This window comes from Miniopterus natalensis, chromosome 7, assembly GCF_054644295.1.
Source record: "Miniopterus natalensis isolate mMinNat1 chromosome 7, mMinNat1.hap1, whole genome shotgun sequence".
Lineage (NCBI taxonomy): Eukaryota > Metazoa > Chordata > Mammalia > Chiroptera > Miniopteridae > Miniopterus > Miniopterus natalensis.
Genome location: NC_142087.1, coordinates 7,208,499 through 7,222,855, shown reverse-complemented (window position 1 = coordinate 7,222,855; position 14,357 = coordinate 7,208,499). Strand labels below are relative to the sequence as shown.

At 50.1% G+C, this 14,357-nt stretch overlaps 1 protein-coding gene across 1 annotated transcript in view; it reads right to left on the bottom strand.

Annotated features, from left to right (window-relative positions):
• PTPRT (protein tyrosine phosphatase receptor type T) overlaps window positions 1-14,357 on the bottom strand; it is a 511,569-nt gene that overhangs the window by 204,667 nt on the left and 292,545 nt on the right. The window contains exon 10 of the mRNA XM_087819279.1: window positions 13,398-13,500. Within this exon, the coding sequence (XP_087675405.1) occupies window positions 13,398-13,500 (103 nt within the window). The remainder of the gene's footprint in view (window positions 1-13,397; window positions 13,501-14,357) is intronic.

The window sequence follows — 14,357 nt, the reverse complement described above, 5'->3', positions numbered from 1 at the left end:
CATCAGAACCTACAGACAGGGCCTACAGCTCTCACAGATCATATGAGATGGTCAAGCCAGCCCCTTGAATCTCTGAATGTGACTCTGGGTATCTACCACCCACTTCTGAGAACTGTACTTCTTAACCTCTACCTGCATCAGCATCTCTAGGAGGCCTGGTTAAAACACAGATTGCCAGGCTCCACCCAGAGTTCCCGACGCAGCAGGTCAGGGGGTGGGAGCCGGAGCAGCTACACTTCTAACAAACTCCCAGGTAATACCACTGGTTAGGGACCAAACTTTGAAAACCATCGTGTTACATGCACATTTACCAGAGCCAACTGGGATAAAAGTTGAGACTCTGAAAAGGTAAGAGCAAGACAGGTGGGAAAGTTTTCTAAGGGTCCCCCATCTGTCCTCTGTCCTACTGCCCACTGGGCGGGACCTTGGTTTGGAGTCTTGACCACTGCCACCTCCTTCCCGAGCTCCCTTCGGAGGTTCTCCCACTGAGCCAAGCCTCCCTGGTCAACTTCCAGAACTGAAAGAAGACGACCTGATCCCATCTGCCTGCAGCCTATGGGCTGATGCAAGAGGCCACCTTTGTAAGTTCCAAGAAATTATGCATTCATGATGGAGGAAATTAACACCTCAAAGCAAACTATAATTAGGAATTCTTCAATTCAGTTTATGCTTTTTCAATTAGGCACTCTATAATTTTAATCATGGGAGCATTAACATGTTTCTGTAATTTATATACCTGTGGTATAATTAAGCCTGGGGAACACATCGCTCTAAACCTGAAAGGGAGCGATTGCTTCCTGTCACACTTGCAGTATCACAGGTCCCTGATGGAGAGACAGTGCGAGTTTCGAAGGAGCCATTTGTGAGCTGCAGAGGCCAATGGGAGGCCCCCTGGCTTTGGGAATGAGCAGGCTGCTATAGAGCCTTTAAACAGCTGGCTCGTGTGTAGAATCTGCATCCCAAAGCTTCTGCTCCTATTGTGACTTTCAAAACATTCCCACCGATGGAAACTGCTTTAGAGAACTATTCTTGGAAACTAATTTCAATTAAGCAGGAACAGGGTGTCCTGGCAGGGGAGACGTTATCTGAGAGCAGATGGCATTGAAGGGAAGACACTGAACAATAGGCTAAAACGTAGCCTGCGTGGGGACCAAGCTCCTTTCTTCCCACTGATTCCTCTTCTCACTTACTCTAATTCTGCTCCTCTCTCATAATTTCTGCTCTGCCTTTTAGCTAAAAGTAGGCCCTGGATCCTGTGCGCAAGGTAGTTCTCTTGGGATTCTGAGCAGTTCTGCAAATTCAAGGAATTCAGAAGCACACTGAAAGTTTTTGTGCTTGTTCAGGCTGAACCTCTGAACTTTCTGAAGGTTAAAAACCTTCATTTTCTCCCTCTTCTTCCTGCTCTCTCCACAATGGCAAATTCAGATCTGCTGACTGCAATAAAAGGAAAAAGAACATAATCAAAACTGGCCCGGGGGACAATGCATACAGATTCCAACCCCGCTGAGCGACGTGCCCGTGTTGCTGCAGCATTTTGGCACTCAGTAGATTTCTGTCTGATCTAAGAAAATATGGAACTTTTTGCAGTGTAAAAAGTTGGAAATGGGTTGGTTTCCCCCAGGATGCTCTAGCCTTCCGCAAAAGAATACAGATCTGTTTGGGTCCTGATGTTCAGTCTCACCAAACATCCATCTTCTCCCTAAGCCCTGTATCTGCATGGAAGTGATATATTCAGATATGCTATCAGCACGCAACAACGTGACGCACAGATAATTTCAGACACGCGTCATTGTCATCATCATAAGAAAACAGGGGCGTGTTTTCAGCCCCCACATGAACAGGGATAGAGGAAGAGGCTGGCAGAGATCCTTGTTCAGCTCTTATGAGCTAAAACTCATGATCCTCCTGCTGAAACACACACCAAAGGAGACACAAGAGTTTCAAAGGCAATATATCCAACAGGGGCAGCTCCACGTTAAAATGCAAAACAATAGCTTCTCTATGTTGTGACACCGCACAAATGTTGGCACTAGGGAAGAAAATACCTGGTTCCCTGCACAGGCTCCCTCTCCATCCCTGAGGCCACCTACAGACTAATCCGGCAAGCAGGGTCGCCATTGTGATCTGGGAGCTTGTTCAAAATTCAGACTCTTAGGCCCAGTCCCATCATCCCCTGGGATGGGTAGGAATCTACATATTTCCTAGCTCTCCAAATGATTCTGATATTCACTAAGGTTTGAAAACTCAGGATAAACCATTTCCCAGACTCTATCCCCAGGGAGGGTGAGGCAGTGGGATTTGGGAAGTCCAGTTCAGGAAGCCAGCATCTCAGCAGCAAATCGGCCCAGCCATAGGTCCCTTTCTGGCTTTGGGGACTTACATTCTATGCCTTTAAACTTTAAGTTGTTCTTTTCCTACTGAAAAGCCAGGGCTTCCAGGATCACCTCTCTCACCGTTGCCAAGAGAAGGTAACCCTCTGAGCAGCCGCAGGCAGCGGGAGCCAGCACTGTGCAGATGCTTTCTGGAGGAGAGCGAACCTCCTCGGGTTCTAACGTGGCACAGATCCACGCACTAGCTCAGAAGAGCACAATAGATGAGGCCATAGAAATGTGCTCGATGGAGGCCGACTTGCAAGTCTGACCTTTGGGTGGTTGCAGACACAGAGATGAGAGCCATTGGTCATCAACTGTGCAGGATCTGAGACAAAGCAGTGATACAGACCATCACAGGGCTGGAAACAGCGTGAGAAGTAAAAGTCAGCAGAAAAAAATGTTGGAGAAAAAGTGAGGCCCAAGAGATGGCATCTTGCAGAGACACTTGCTTTTGCAAAGGGCTTCACCAGCTCCCCAGGGCGAGAGGATTAGCATTAAACTCCATCTACTTAGACTGCCCTTCCATCCATAGCCCAGCCTGCAATCCTTGACATACTTGGCTGCAGGGACCTTCACCGTGAGTCCATTACCATCCATCCACCATCACTGCCAACACAGTCACACCCACGGCCATAGTATCCCGTAGCAGGGATATTACCCCATAGCAGGGCTCCATTACTGAAGCCTTACCTTCAATCATCTGACTCTCCGAGTACCACTTGCTGTCTTTCCAGCCTCCCCCAGCTTTGTACCCCTGTATAAGAGTTTTCAACAGCATTGGAGTCGTCCAGCCCCCGATATCTCTGTTATCTGCACGTCTGCTTTCACAGGCTCTAAGCCAAGCCTGGACTATACGGTCCACTTTCAAGCCCTTTTGTTGATATCACCCGCTTTGTTTTCCTATGGCCCTGTGTCAACTTGTACGTCTCTCTTCTACTGTAAGACCTGCTCAGAGTCCTTGCAGAAAATGAAACTGCGAAATGTTGACAGTGTTTCTTTTTTAAAACCACTCTTCCTTTGGCCTTCCTGTCTTAACTGCTTTGGTTTTCCTTCTGCCCCTCCGGCCAGTCCTGCTCCGTCTGGTTGCCTGGAGTCTCGCAGAGCTCGGTCGTGTTCAAACGCCACCCGAATGTGAATCCCAATTCTCAGCCCCCAGCTCGGGCGCCTCCCCAGCACTCCCGCCTTTGGGAATTTAAATAGGCCCTGTGGTAGGAGGTGAGCATGCCGACCACACCGCTTCCCTTCACGCCAGTAACAGTCTCGTCTCCATCTCTCCAGATGGCAGACGGTCCAAAATAGAACACTCCTTCCTCCTTCATGTTCCAGCAACTGCTCCTGCTCCGTGTAAAATATTCTTTCTGAAACACCTGCTTTTCTTCCTTGGCTTGAGCCTAAGGGATTCAATCCAGAATCTTTCAACACCAGAGCCAATGCTCAGCAAGCTGGGTTGTTTGGGGGATTGATAAAGGGGACCCGCAATGCAATTAGGTTGAGCTGAAGTGGACACGAACCCACCTAAATTATTTGGGTGTCACCCTTCTTTCCTTTTTCCCCTGGATAATCTTTCTGACTGCAGCTCAGTGCCACCCTCACCAGACTGACCCCGTCTCCTTGGGTAGTTTCACAGGTGGTACTTACATGTCCCATTAATCATAGTTACATGTCCCCTTAGTCGCTACATCTACACCATGAACAGCCCCACAGGGAATAGCTCTGCAGGAGCACTTATCCCGTTACTTTTTATTTCTGGTAGCTTCTTCTAGTATCTGACTCCTCCTCTTTCCAACCTGCTGTGATGAAGTCTCGGCATGCATTTTAGGCTTGGCTACAAGGGGATGACTTGCAGAGCTAAGTCTCCCTGCAATTTATGTGGGGGTGCATCCCCCCACTCCAAAGTGGGACTCGGCACACTCCTCATCTTCAGGCCCCAGGAAAGGTGGCCGAGAGAGCTGGGAACTAAGCAAAACCAATGACGTTTCGAGGAGGAGCGTTTACATGTAATCTCAGCTTCTCCCTTCTCCCCACGTGGACAGGGACGCATGAGCTCCGCAGGCTGCCCCACGTTAATAGCCCCTCTAGAGTTTCATTTCGCAGCCTGGCTGACAGCGCCACAGGCTGCTGCCTGAGAATCCGATGGCAGCGATGCCAGCTCTGCTCACTGCGGCTCCACGGACCAGCAAAGCCCTTCTGTGATCGTCTCAGGCGCGCTCGCTCCGGGTTTCACAGCTATCAAAGGAATCCTGGAAGAAATCTGGCAATCGTTTTCTTTTCTTCCCAGCGATGTTTCTTATTTCTTTAAAACTTGGCTGGATCTCCAGTCTGTCCTGTAGCTAATCATTGTGTATTTCAGAATCTATAGTGCTAACTAGCTGCACCTGTCAGATGCAAAAGCCTCGCGGATTCTCATCAGGGAGCGATGAGAACTTGCAATAACCTCCGAAGCCATTTGCCATGTCACACTGTCGTCTAGTGTTCAGCCTGACATCTGCCCCAACCCCGTCCTCCAAGCTGGAGCGGCACCCTCTGTGCGCCATGCCTCAGGCAGTCCACGAAAGCTGTCCACACATCCTGACTTGGAGGAGGTCCCTCAGATGTCCCCAGTGCACACCTGGACCACATGTCGGGTCTCAGCCTGTCCTTGTTCAGTTGGCTCCTAACTCTCTCCCGTTTGGCTCCCAGACTACCTTCACCGCCCTTGGTCTCTCCTGGATAAAGTGTCCTCCTGGACTCTTCTGTTTCTCAGTGTTTCTTGGCTCGGAGACTGGCACCATCATGTGCCCCACTGACCAACCCAGAAACCTGGGAACCACCCCGGACAGTGGCTTTTTCCTACCCCCCCCCCCCCCGCCCTGCAGAGAAGTCCTCACCTAGGCTCGCTCGCTTTACCTCCTCTGAGTTTCAGCTCCGTCGCCACAACTACTCTGACTCCCTCCACCGTCATCTCCCATCCGGACAACCGGCCGCCTCCCAGCTGGTCTCCCTGCACCTCTGGTGTCCTCTCCAAGCTGTTCTCCACTCCGATGCCAGAAAGGCCTTTTGTAAAAAGAGGGATCACACTCTTTCTTGCTTAACCCCCCCTTTGACTCCTCAATACTCTGAGAATAAACACAAAGCCTGTGTTATCTGGTCCCCACCCGCTCTCGTCACACACCTCTCCCCTCGCGTTTCCCCCGCGGCTGCCTCCGGGCCTCCTTTCAGTTTCTCTGACGCCATCTCTGGGCTCCCCAGTCTGAGTCTGGAAAGAGTGAGACGCAGAGGGAAAAAAAAAACCAACAAAGCGCGCATCGCCGAGCGGGCCCACATTTGGGAAACGGGGGCTCATCCTGACGGGGATGAGAGGACCCGCGCGGCGTGGGCCCCAGAATGGTCCACCCTGAGGACAGGAGGCAGGGTGTGGATGCCTGGACTCCGTCCCCCACTGGCGGAAGGTTGCCCCTTTGGTGTTAAATCCTCTGAGCTTCTGACCTGCCTGCTCAGGCCAAACAAGAGCCGTGGGGCTTCGGAGAAAGCACCAAGGCAAAGCGGAACAAAGGCGGGAACCTGCAGCTCCCCATGGAGCTGTCCCGCAGGCCACCGCTGCAACTAGAGGGCAGATGGCGACCCGGACCCAACAAGAATGGGCTGCAACTGATAACAGCCTGTCGTCAGTGTCTGTGGCACTGAAGCTCAGAGCTGTCTCTGCGTTAGGATTTCAGCTGCACATGGGCCTGTTAGGCTCATTCCTGGATCTTCAGGGCTCAGCAATGTCTGGCATGTGGTTGTTTGCTCAAATTCGAGTTAGATATTTACTGACTTAATTAGTTAATGACTTGAAAACACATGAACAAGTGAACAGATAAACCGGACCCATCTCCTGCAATCTGGTCTTACCTCTCCTGCTTGGTTAGACTTTGTCCACCTGCTCTGCGCCCAGTAGTCATAAGGTCTCCATCAAGGGAGCTCGTGTGGTCCCCATGCCCCTTCCTGGGGGGGTCTTTGGGTCTGCTTTGCTACGATTTCACAATGTAAGGCGGCACCTCCTCCACCTTGGGGGCACTGCTGACCTTAGCTTGCTGGTCCTTCAGGGGCTGAGACACCCTAGCCCTATCTGCTTGATTTGGTGAGTGACAGGGACTCAAATCTGAGGGTCCATTGTTAAGGTAATATTGTTTCGAGGACTTTGGGATACCCTTGGAGATAACTGCACATTCCCTGACATGTCATAGGTTTACCAGCACCTTGCATGACAGAGCCCCATGGTATTAGAGGAGCCCCAGCAAACAGGCGTCAGCTCACAGCAGGGCTCCGAGAGTTCTCCATCCCAAAGCCCCCAAGGCAGGCAGCTCCTGGGCCCACAGCTTGGCCAAGCTGAGGAGCAAGTTGAACAACTGCCAGTCGTCCTTCACACACTGGAGTGTATTTGAACCTCAAAACAACCTGTGGCATGGGCATTCCCATTTTACCAACAAGCAGCCTGAAGATCAGAGAAATTAAGTAACTGGCCCAAGGGTGCTCAGTGCCGACTGCGTAAGGTTGGATCTGATTTCAGGAGCCACTGCCATTCTAAGGTGCCCAACTCGGAAGCCTGCTGAGGCAGGAAGAGTGTGAGAGGTCGAAGGTCTGAGTCAGGAGCCACACGAGGAGGTCGTGGGCTGGTAGAGATGGAAAATGTGAGTCCCTGACAGAACAGTGGCCAGGACAGAGTGGGAGCCCCAGGAAGGGATCATGCATTCTGCTGCAGGATGGGGATGGTCCTTGATGTGCCTACTAAACGTTCCCCACACCTACCAGGATGAAGTCCAACCCCAAGCGAGGACCGTCCTTACCTGGCCCCTTTGCCTCTCTCATCTCTGCCGCCCACCATGCTTCCCCGAACACTCTGTGCCCCTTCTCTGCCTTGGCTCTTGTGTACGCTGCTTCCTCCTGGGTCACATGTTTCCCTTTGACCCTAAGCAAACTCCCCTTCATCCGTCTGGTCTCAGATCAGGCAACACTGCCTCCAAGAAGCTCTCCCCGCACCCGAGCCACCAGGCTAATGACAAATGCCGGTGTGACTAAGCTCTCACAGGAACCTCTGACCAAGCACGCAGGGCTATCAGCACTTTTTCTGAATGTCCTTCCTATAGACCTGCACCATCTAAATTGGTAGCCACTAGCCACAACTTAAGAAATCAGTTCCTCAGCCACATTAAGTATATTTTAAGTGTTCAGTAGCCACATGCAGTTAGTGGACACTATTTGGACAGCACAGATACGGGACGCATTCATCATGGCAGGAGGCTCTGTAGGAAGCTCTTACAGACCAGGGGTAGCTAAGGGCAGGGCCTGGAAGTGCATCTCCACAGTCCCAGCACCTGGCACCTGCCAGGTGTGCAAAACAGATGTGCTGATTTACTTTTACGTTTTTTAGTATCTACTAAATGCCAGCCACTGTCCCCAGGAAAGGGGATCTATTAGTATCAAGCCTCTTGATTTCTTGGAGCTCACAGTCTAGTGAGGAGCACGCAAGAAACAAACCCAGAGAAAACACAACGGCTGTGTAACCCGGCAAAAAGCTCAGGAAGGAATGGCGAAGGAACCACACAGGGCACTCGAGCAAAACCTGGTTAGGGGGCAAAGTGAAGGGAAATAAAACCAGAAACAGGCTAGAGCCAGATTCTGATGGCCTTGGATTCCATGCTCAGGAGCTGGAATTTAAATGCGGTAGAAAGCCAATGACCCATTTAAGAATTTTAAGCAGGAAAGTTAACCTGATCCAGTTTGTGCCTCGGAAGGACGATTCCAGCCACTCGGTGGGGGACGGGTAAGGGAGAGAAACTTAGGCTGGGAAAGCAGCAAGGCACCCTGGCAGGCTAGGAGAGTGGGGCTGGGGTCGGGGAGGGAAGGAAGGAAAGAAGAGCTAATCCCAAAGCTGAGCCTGACGTTGAGTGGACGCAGCCCCCGACCCACTGGGTGAGAAGGAGAGTGGGGCAGAAAGGGGCCTCTCTGAGGAAGCCAGGGGGGACCCAGGGGGGGTCTGCTACAGAGTCCGGGGCCCGGGGACTGCATTAAGGGCGATCAATTCATGGCCAAGTTACTTTCTCATGAAGGTTACTACAGATACATCAGCAGGACAGGCGGGGCGTGGAGGCAGAGGCTCGGCGGGCGCGAGTCAGAGCTCAATATTAGATTCCAGTCACTATTTGATTGATCTTTTAAGCAATTCTGGGATTCTGTCACTTAAAAACCAATAAATCTTTGAAGGCCTGGGGAAAGCAATGCAAAAGCAATAAATCTCTATTGCGGAGTATTAGAAATATAGGCCAAGCTGCCGACGTGGTTTGGCTGGAGAGATGAGGGTGCGGGAGCCCCACGCGGCAGCTCTCCCTTCCTCCCTTCCTTGCCCCCCACCTCCAGGCACACTCAATTCTACAGACAGAGGCAGACCCCCGGGGCTTCACGGGGCAGCAAGCGGCAGAGCAGGGGCTGGAGTGTGGCCGAGCCGGGCCCAGGGCATCGCTGGCAGGAGGAGCAGCCAACCTGGGGGAGGCCTGGAGGCTGGGGCTCGGCCCCGATGCTGTGTGAGGACGGGGCGACTCTCCACACCGAGAGAGACCCACTGAGGTTCACAGTGACAGGCTTGGCCCACACAACCCAGAGATGAAGGACCCCACCAATCACTCGACACCCCAGGCACAGGAACCTCAGAGCCTCCTGGGGGAGCAATGAGGTCAAAGGCAGGAAGCGAGGTCCATGTCCTGGCTGTACGTGTAACAAGCTTGGTGACCTCGGGCCAGCCATTTAACATCTTAGAAAACATCCTCTGAAACGGAGATGATATTTCCCACCCAGCTGGGTAAATGATACAGTGGAATGAATTAAAGGAACGATCAACTATAAAATACAATTCCAGGTGTCCTTGGTCCCGCGAATCTAATGAGCTCTTTGTGCCCCGCAGTCATGGTCTTTGTTGTTTTCTTAATGCTCCGGCTTCCCCCAAACTGTGGGACAACACACCGGCCCACTTGTGCTCATCTCTACAGCCAGCCTACTTATTTCTCAATCAGTAGGTGTCACTGTCCTTACTGGCCCTATATTATCTGTGGGTCCAGTTTCATGAACTCGGTTCCTTGCTTGCTCACTGCCCCACCTCTCTGCCCCGTTCACAGGCACCCTTACTGGGTGACAAGCCTCCAGGGCACAGGTGTGTGCCTACCTAGTTTCCTGCTATAGCCCACATATCTTCTGTTTTTGGGACATAGCAAATGCTTCATAAACATTTGTTGAATAACTGCTTGGTCAACTGCCTCCCATATGCGCATCCAAGTGCCCCAAGTTCAAGGTGAAAGAGTAAAGGTAACGGAAATCGACTGTGATACCGCTACTACTGTCATCGCGGGCTGTCCCGAAAGTCTTGCCAGGCGGCACTGCTTAACCTCTTATCCTTCTTGGCAGATGCCCAAGCAACAGTTTAAAAATAATCCCAGAAACTGAGTGTAGCCACCCTCAATGATCCAGGGCCTTGGGAGGAAAAGCAGCCAGACATCTCCAGACACCAAGCATTGCCCCTTGGAGCAGTGACATTTATTTTCATTTTTTTCCCATGGAAATGTCACCAAAAATATATCATGCACAACTCTCTCCCAGGGAGGTGGTGCGGTAGAGTGGAATGAGTGTTGGCTGAGGGTCAGTTTAAATTCTGCCTGTGCCACTTGTTTGTTTCATGGTCTGGGCCAACCGACTCATTGTGGTCTGAACGTTTCAGTTTCCATATCTGTAAAATGGGGAGACTATTACTGCCATGCTGTGAGGATACAGTTTATCTGTGGTGACAGGCACGCAGCAAGTCCTTGCTCATTGGATGACAGCTAGCAGGTTCTGTTCACTTGGAAATGTGGAGCCTAATGCTACATTTTTGGGTAAGCTGAGAACAATGGATGAAAGAACCATGGCTGTGAGGAGCTGCAGCAAGCAGACCTCTATATTTCTTGAGTCCCTTTGTTGGTTTTATAGAGTTTTCCTGTTTTTAGCTCCCTGGCAACTGTCATTTTTTCACTGCTACTGGGGCATTTCCATTCTCACCTCCTAATTTACTGTAGTCTTAGGATGCGTGAGATTACTAAGCAGATGGGCAACCTAAGAGCACGAGGCTGGGAGGGAAAGTGTAAGGGGCTTCTCCTTGTGGAACTGGAAGAGCTTTCCCAGAAATATTGGTTTGGGCTGCTCAGAGGTCCCCTCTGCTGGGGTCCGGAGCCAGGCAGGCCTGGATACTAGTCCTGGCTTCATCACTTACGGGCTCTGTGATTGAACTTTAGTTTCTTCAGTTCTAACAAAAAGATACTACTCATAGGTCAGTCAAGGTTAAATTCTTAGAACATAGTAGTTGCACAATAAAACATGATGCTAATTATTTTGATGAGTTTTCAGAGGTTCAGAGACATATCATCTGATTTATCCTAAGGATGGGACCCTAATCCTCTGTATAAAATTTAACTTTATGCTGCTGGACTTTATATTGCTTATTTCTTAGTACAATTAAGAAAACGTTTTTTGATAACCTCGTGCTGGAAAGAAGTTAGGGGATTTTAAGGAAAAAACAAAGTCCTTCCTTCCCCACCATAGGATCAGGATCTCACGGAGCTTCGGGAATTTGAACAGGAAGGAAGCAGGCAACACTGTGACCTTGTGGTGGGATAGATTTTTCAAAAACCATTTGAACAGAACTTCCTAAGTTCCAAAGAGAAGAAGCAAAGCTAATGAAGGAACTAACTCTCTGAGACAGCCTGCCTTGCTGTGGCTTACGTCTACATTTTATCCAGCCTCTGTGAAATTGCTACCCTCCATACTTTCCAGATTAGGAAAACTCAGGTTCAGAGAGATTAAGCATGTTTTCCAAGGTCACACAGCAATTAGAGCAGGATCTGAACCCAGGTTCCCTGCCACTAAGCTCCCATCCTTTCCATTGCCCCATACAGAAGACTGTGGGGAGCTGGACTGAATCCACACCCACAAGGAAGCCAGTGGATGCCAGACAGTGAATGCCACATAGTGGATGCTGGCAGTTTTGTAGGTTTGCAGAATGAAGGGCAACCTGGGTTTATTATATAAAGGTCAGGGGTTTGGGGTAAGCTGCTGACTTATTGTGTAACATTGGATACACTGTTTCTCTTTTCTGCACCATACTTGGCCATCTGGAAAGCTTTCAGATTGTGAAACATGGCCAATGCTGCTCTGGGAAAGAGGTAAGAGCTGAGAAAGGGAGAGGGGCAACGGTGGCCAAGTGGAACACGTGATTTGGCAGCTGGTGGGCCTGCATTCAGTCTCAGCCTTCCTACGTACTGTCTGTGTGCTCCTGGGAATTTCTGAGCCTGAAAATGAGGATAATACTATCTCAGTGTAGAGACAGAATGAAATGACAATGTTGCGTGAAAGTAGCAGGAATAAAGGCAAGTAACTCAGTTGCTATTTATTTGATGCAAGAGCCACCACCTGCTTTGGTTTATCACATCTAGGACAGTCCCAGAACAACCTGTGTATAGGAGATAAGGCAAAAGTTCTTAATTCAGATGCTCCTAAAATATTACACACACCTGTTACAAGGCCTGAAGATTCACTTGACCTAGGAAAGAACATTGTTCAAAGTCCAGGGAACTGATGGGGACTTCCTAATTGCTGGCAATTAATTGTATCTGCTGCACTGCCTATAATTTTTGGGCAGAGTTGGATCAGGTTGGAAAACAGATAATTAGACCATCCCAATGTCCTCCTTCCTGGCTGGTCTCCCAGTCTCATAAAAATTACACTGCATGTACCCATCCAGTGGCTTCCCAGGGACCCTCAGACAAGGCTGAGCATCTCAAACACGGCCCCAGCCGTCACCCCACCACTCCTGCCTTCATCTTTATGCTGAAGCAGACGTAACCACTCCTGGCTGCTCCCAGGACAGCAGGCGGCTTCTCTCCTGCAAGGCTTCGCTCATGCTGGGATCTCTGACTGCTTTGGCAAGATCTCATACAACATTTAAGATCTAGCTCAGTGTCACCTTCTCTGGGAATTCTCTCCTCTGAGCTCTCATCATGACCCATGCATATCTCCATATGCATGCACTGTATTGTAATTATGTTTCCAGTCTGGCCTTCTTTCCACTATGAGTTACTCTTGGCTAGTTCACTGCTGTCCCCTAGCAGTTGAACAGTCCCTGGCACAGAGTGAGTGCTCCATAACTATTTGTTGAATGACTAAAGAAACAAATCATTTTCATCCCGTGCCCCTCCCCATTCCGGGCATCTAAAGTATTCAGTGCAGGTTTGTTGAACTGGATTGAGCCAACTTGAAAGCTGTTTCACCCAACACTCTGTTTGCTTTCAAGGAACTGTAGTCCCTTGACCGCTGAGCAAAGCTAGCAGTCAACATCGGAGCTGCTGCCCTGTGCAAAGTGTAGCTGGTTTAAAAGAGATACCCACCTTCCTGGTAGCCACGAGCCATGACCTTGCACGGGGACAGCTTAGTTACGGAGGTGCTTTCATTGCTTGCACCATAAGCATGCTCCTGACCTCCAGCAGCCTCTTGTGAAAATCAGCAGTAGGGCTCGGACTTCAGGTCCTGGGACTCTAGCATGCTAAGGCCCTAAGCTGGCCTAGCCCAGCCCAGAGGTCTGGTCCACTCATCATCTCTGAGCAGGCTGTCTGCAGAATTCAGGGAGTCTGTCCATTTGTCTGTTAATGCTAGTCAGACATGGAAAGGTTATCTGGCCAGGAGACTGTGTTTCCAGGCTTCCGACTCACTAAATAAATTTATAATAGCTATGTTCCAGAAAGCTTTCTCCCAACCCTCCTCAGGTCCCCATCGGCATGCTCCCTCGGAATCAGTTCCAATACCCCATCGTGCAGAGAGAGGCTCCTGGCTCAGCGCCCCCCTGAACTGGGCTGGGGCTGCTGACCCTCTTCCTCCAGGAAGCCTTGCTCCTGCCAGTCCTGCCACGGGCACTGATGGGGACATGATTCAATGGGAGGTGTGCATGGTGCAGAGAAGGAGAACTGCGAACTCGAGGTGAAGACGCCTCCTCACCTGACAGGGGCTCCCCGGGACTGAGCAGGCTTCAGCATCACCGTGATGGTCGTGTCCGTTTCATTCAGTGGGGTGTCTGTGTCATATTCGGGCATCGACGGGGCTGGGCAGAGAACAGAGAGAGTGTGGAGCTCAGCACAGGTCCCAAACCCTGCTCACCGCCTCCCCTCGATGCCGCCCCTCAGGACACTTGGGATGATGGAAAGAGGACACCTGGGAAAGGCTGAAATGAGAGCCAGGTGGTGGCCCAGTCTTTCAGCAAAAAGGAGGCCCTGACCCCCAGCCGCCTGAGGGTCCCTTCACAGTGCAGAAGGGCCTAGGGAAGGGGGGCAGTGATGCGGCCAGTAACCCTCATGAACCAAAAAGTTCCACACGAATAAGCAGATAAAGCAGGAAATATAAGCACTCAACAAAGACCTGAGCGCAGTCAACCTTGTTGAGCACATTTAAAATGCAAATTACAACAGCGATGAAGTCATTCTTTTTTTTTTTTCCCCTCATGAGATGCTCCCTCTCTCATCCCCAACCGATAAGAGTGCAACTAAATCTAATCCCTTGGGAAGGTAATTTAGCCGTTTGTATTAAGAGCTATTAAAATCCACATCCCTTTTAATTCAGTATTTCAATTTCTGGAATTTAATCCCAAAGTTATAATCCGAACCGACGAATTAAACTTTATTCTGTAACATGTTTATTGAAGCGTTATTTTATAAAATCATGGAAGCACCAAATATATCCAACCACAGGGGAATGTTTAATTAAATTACGTCCATCCGCTTGACAGAACATTATAATGAAAGCAATGTAGCAACATGGAAAATGCTTATGGTGTAAACATCAGTGAAAACATTAAGCTACAAAAAAACACCATGGGTCTGTTATGCAAAATAGGTATGCACGCAGACCAGAACTGAAACAATATAAACTGTAGAAGCGGCTCTGAGATAATCCTGCTTGATG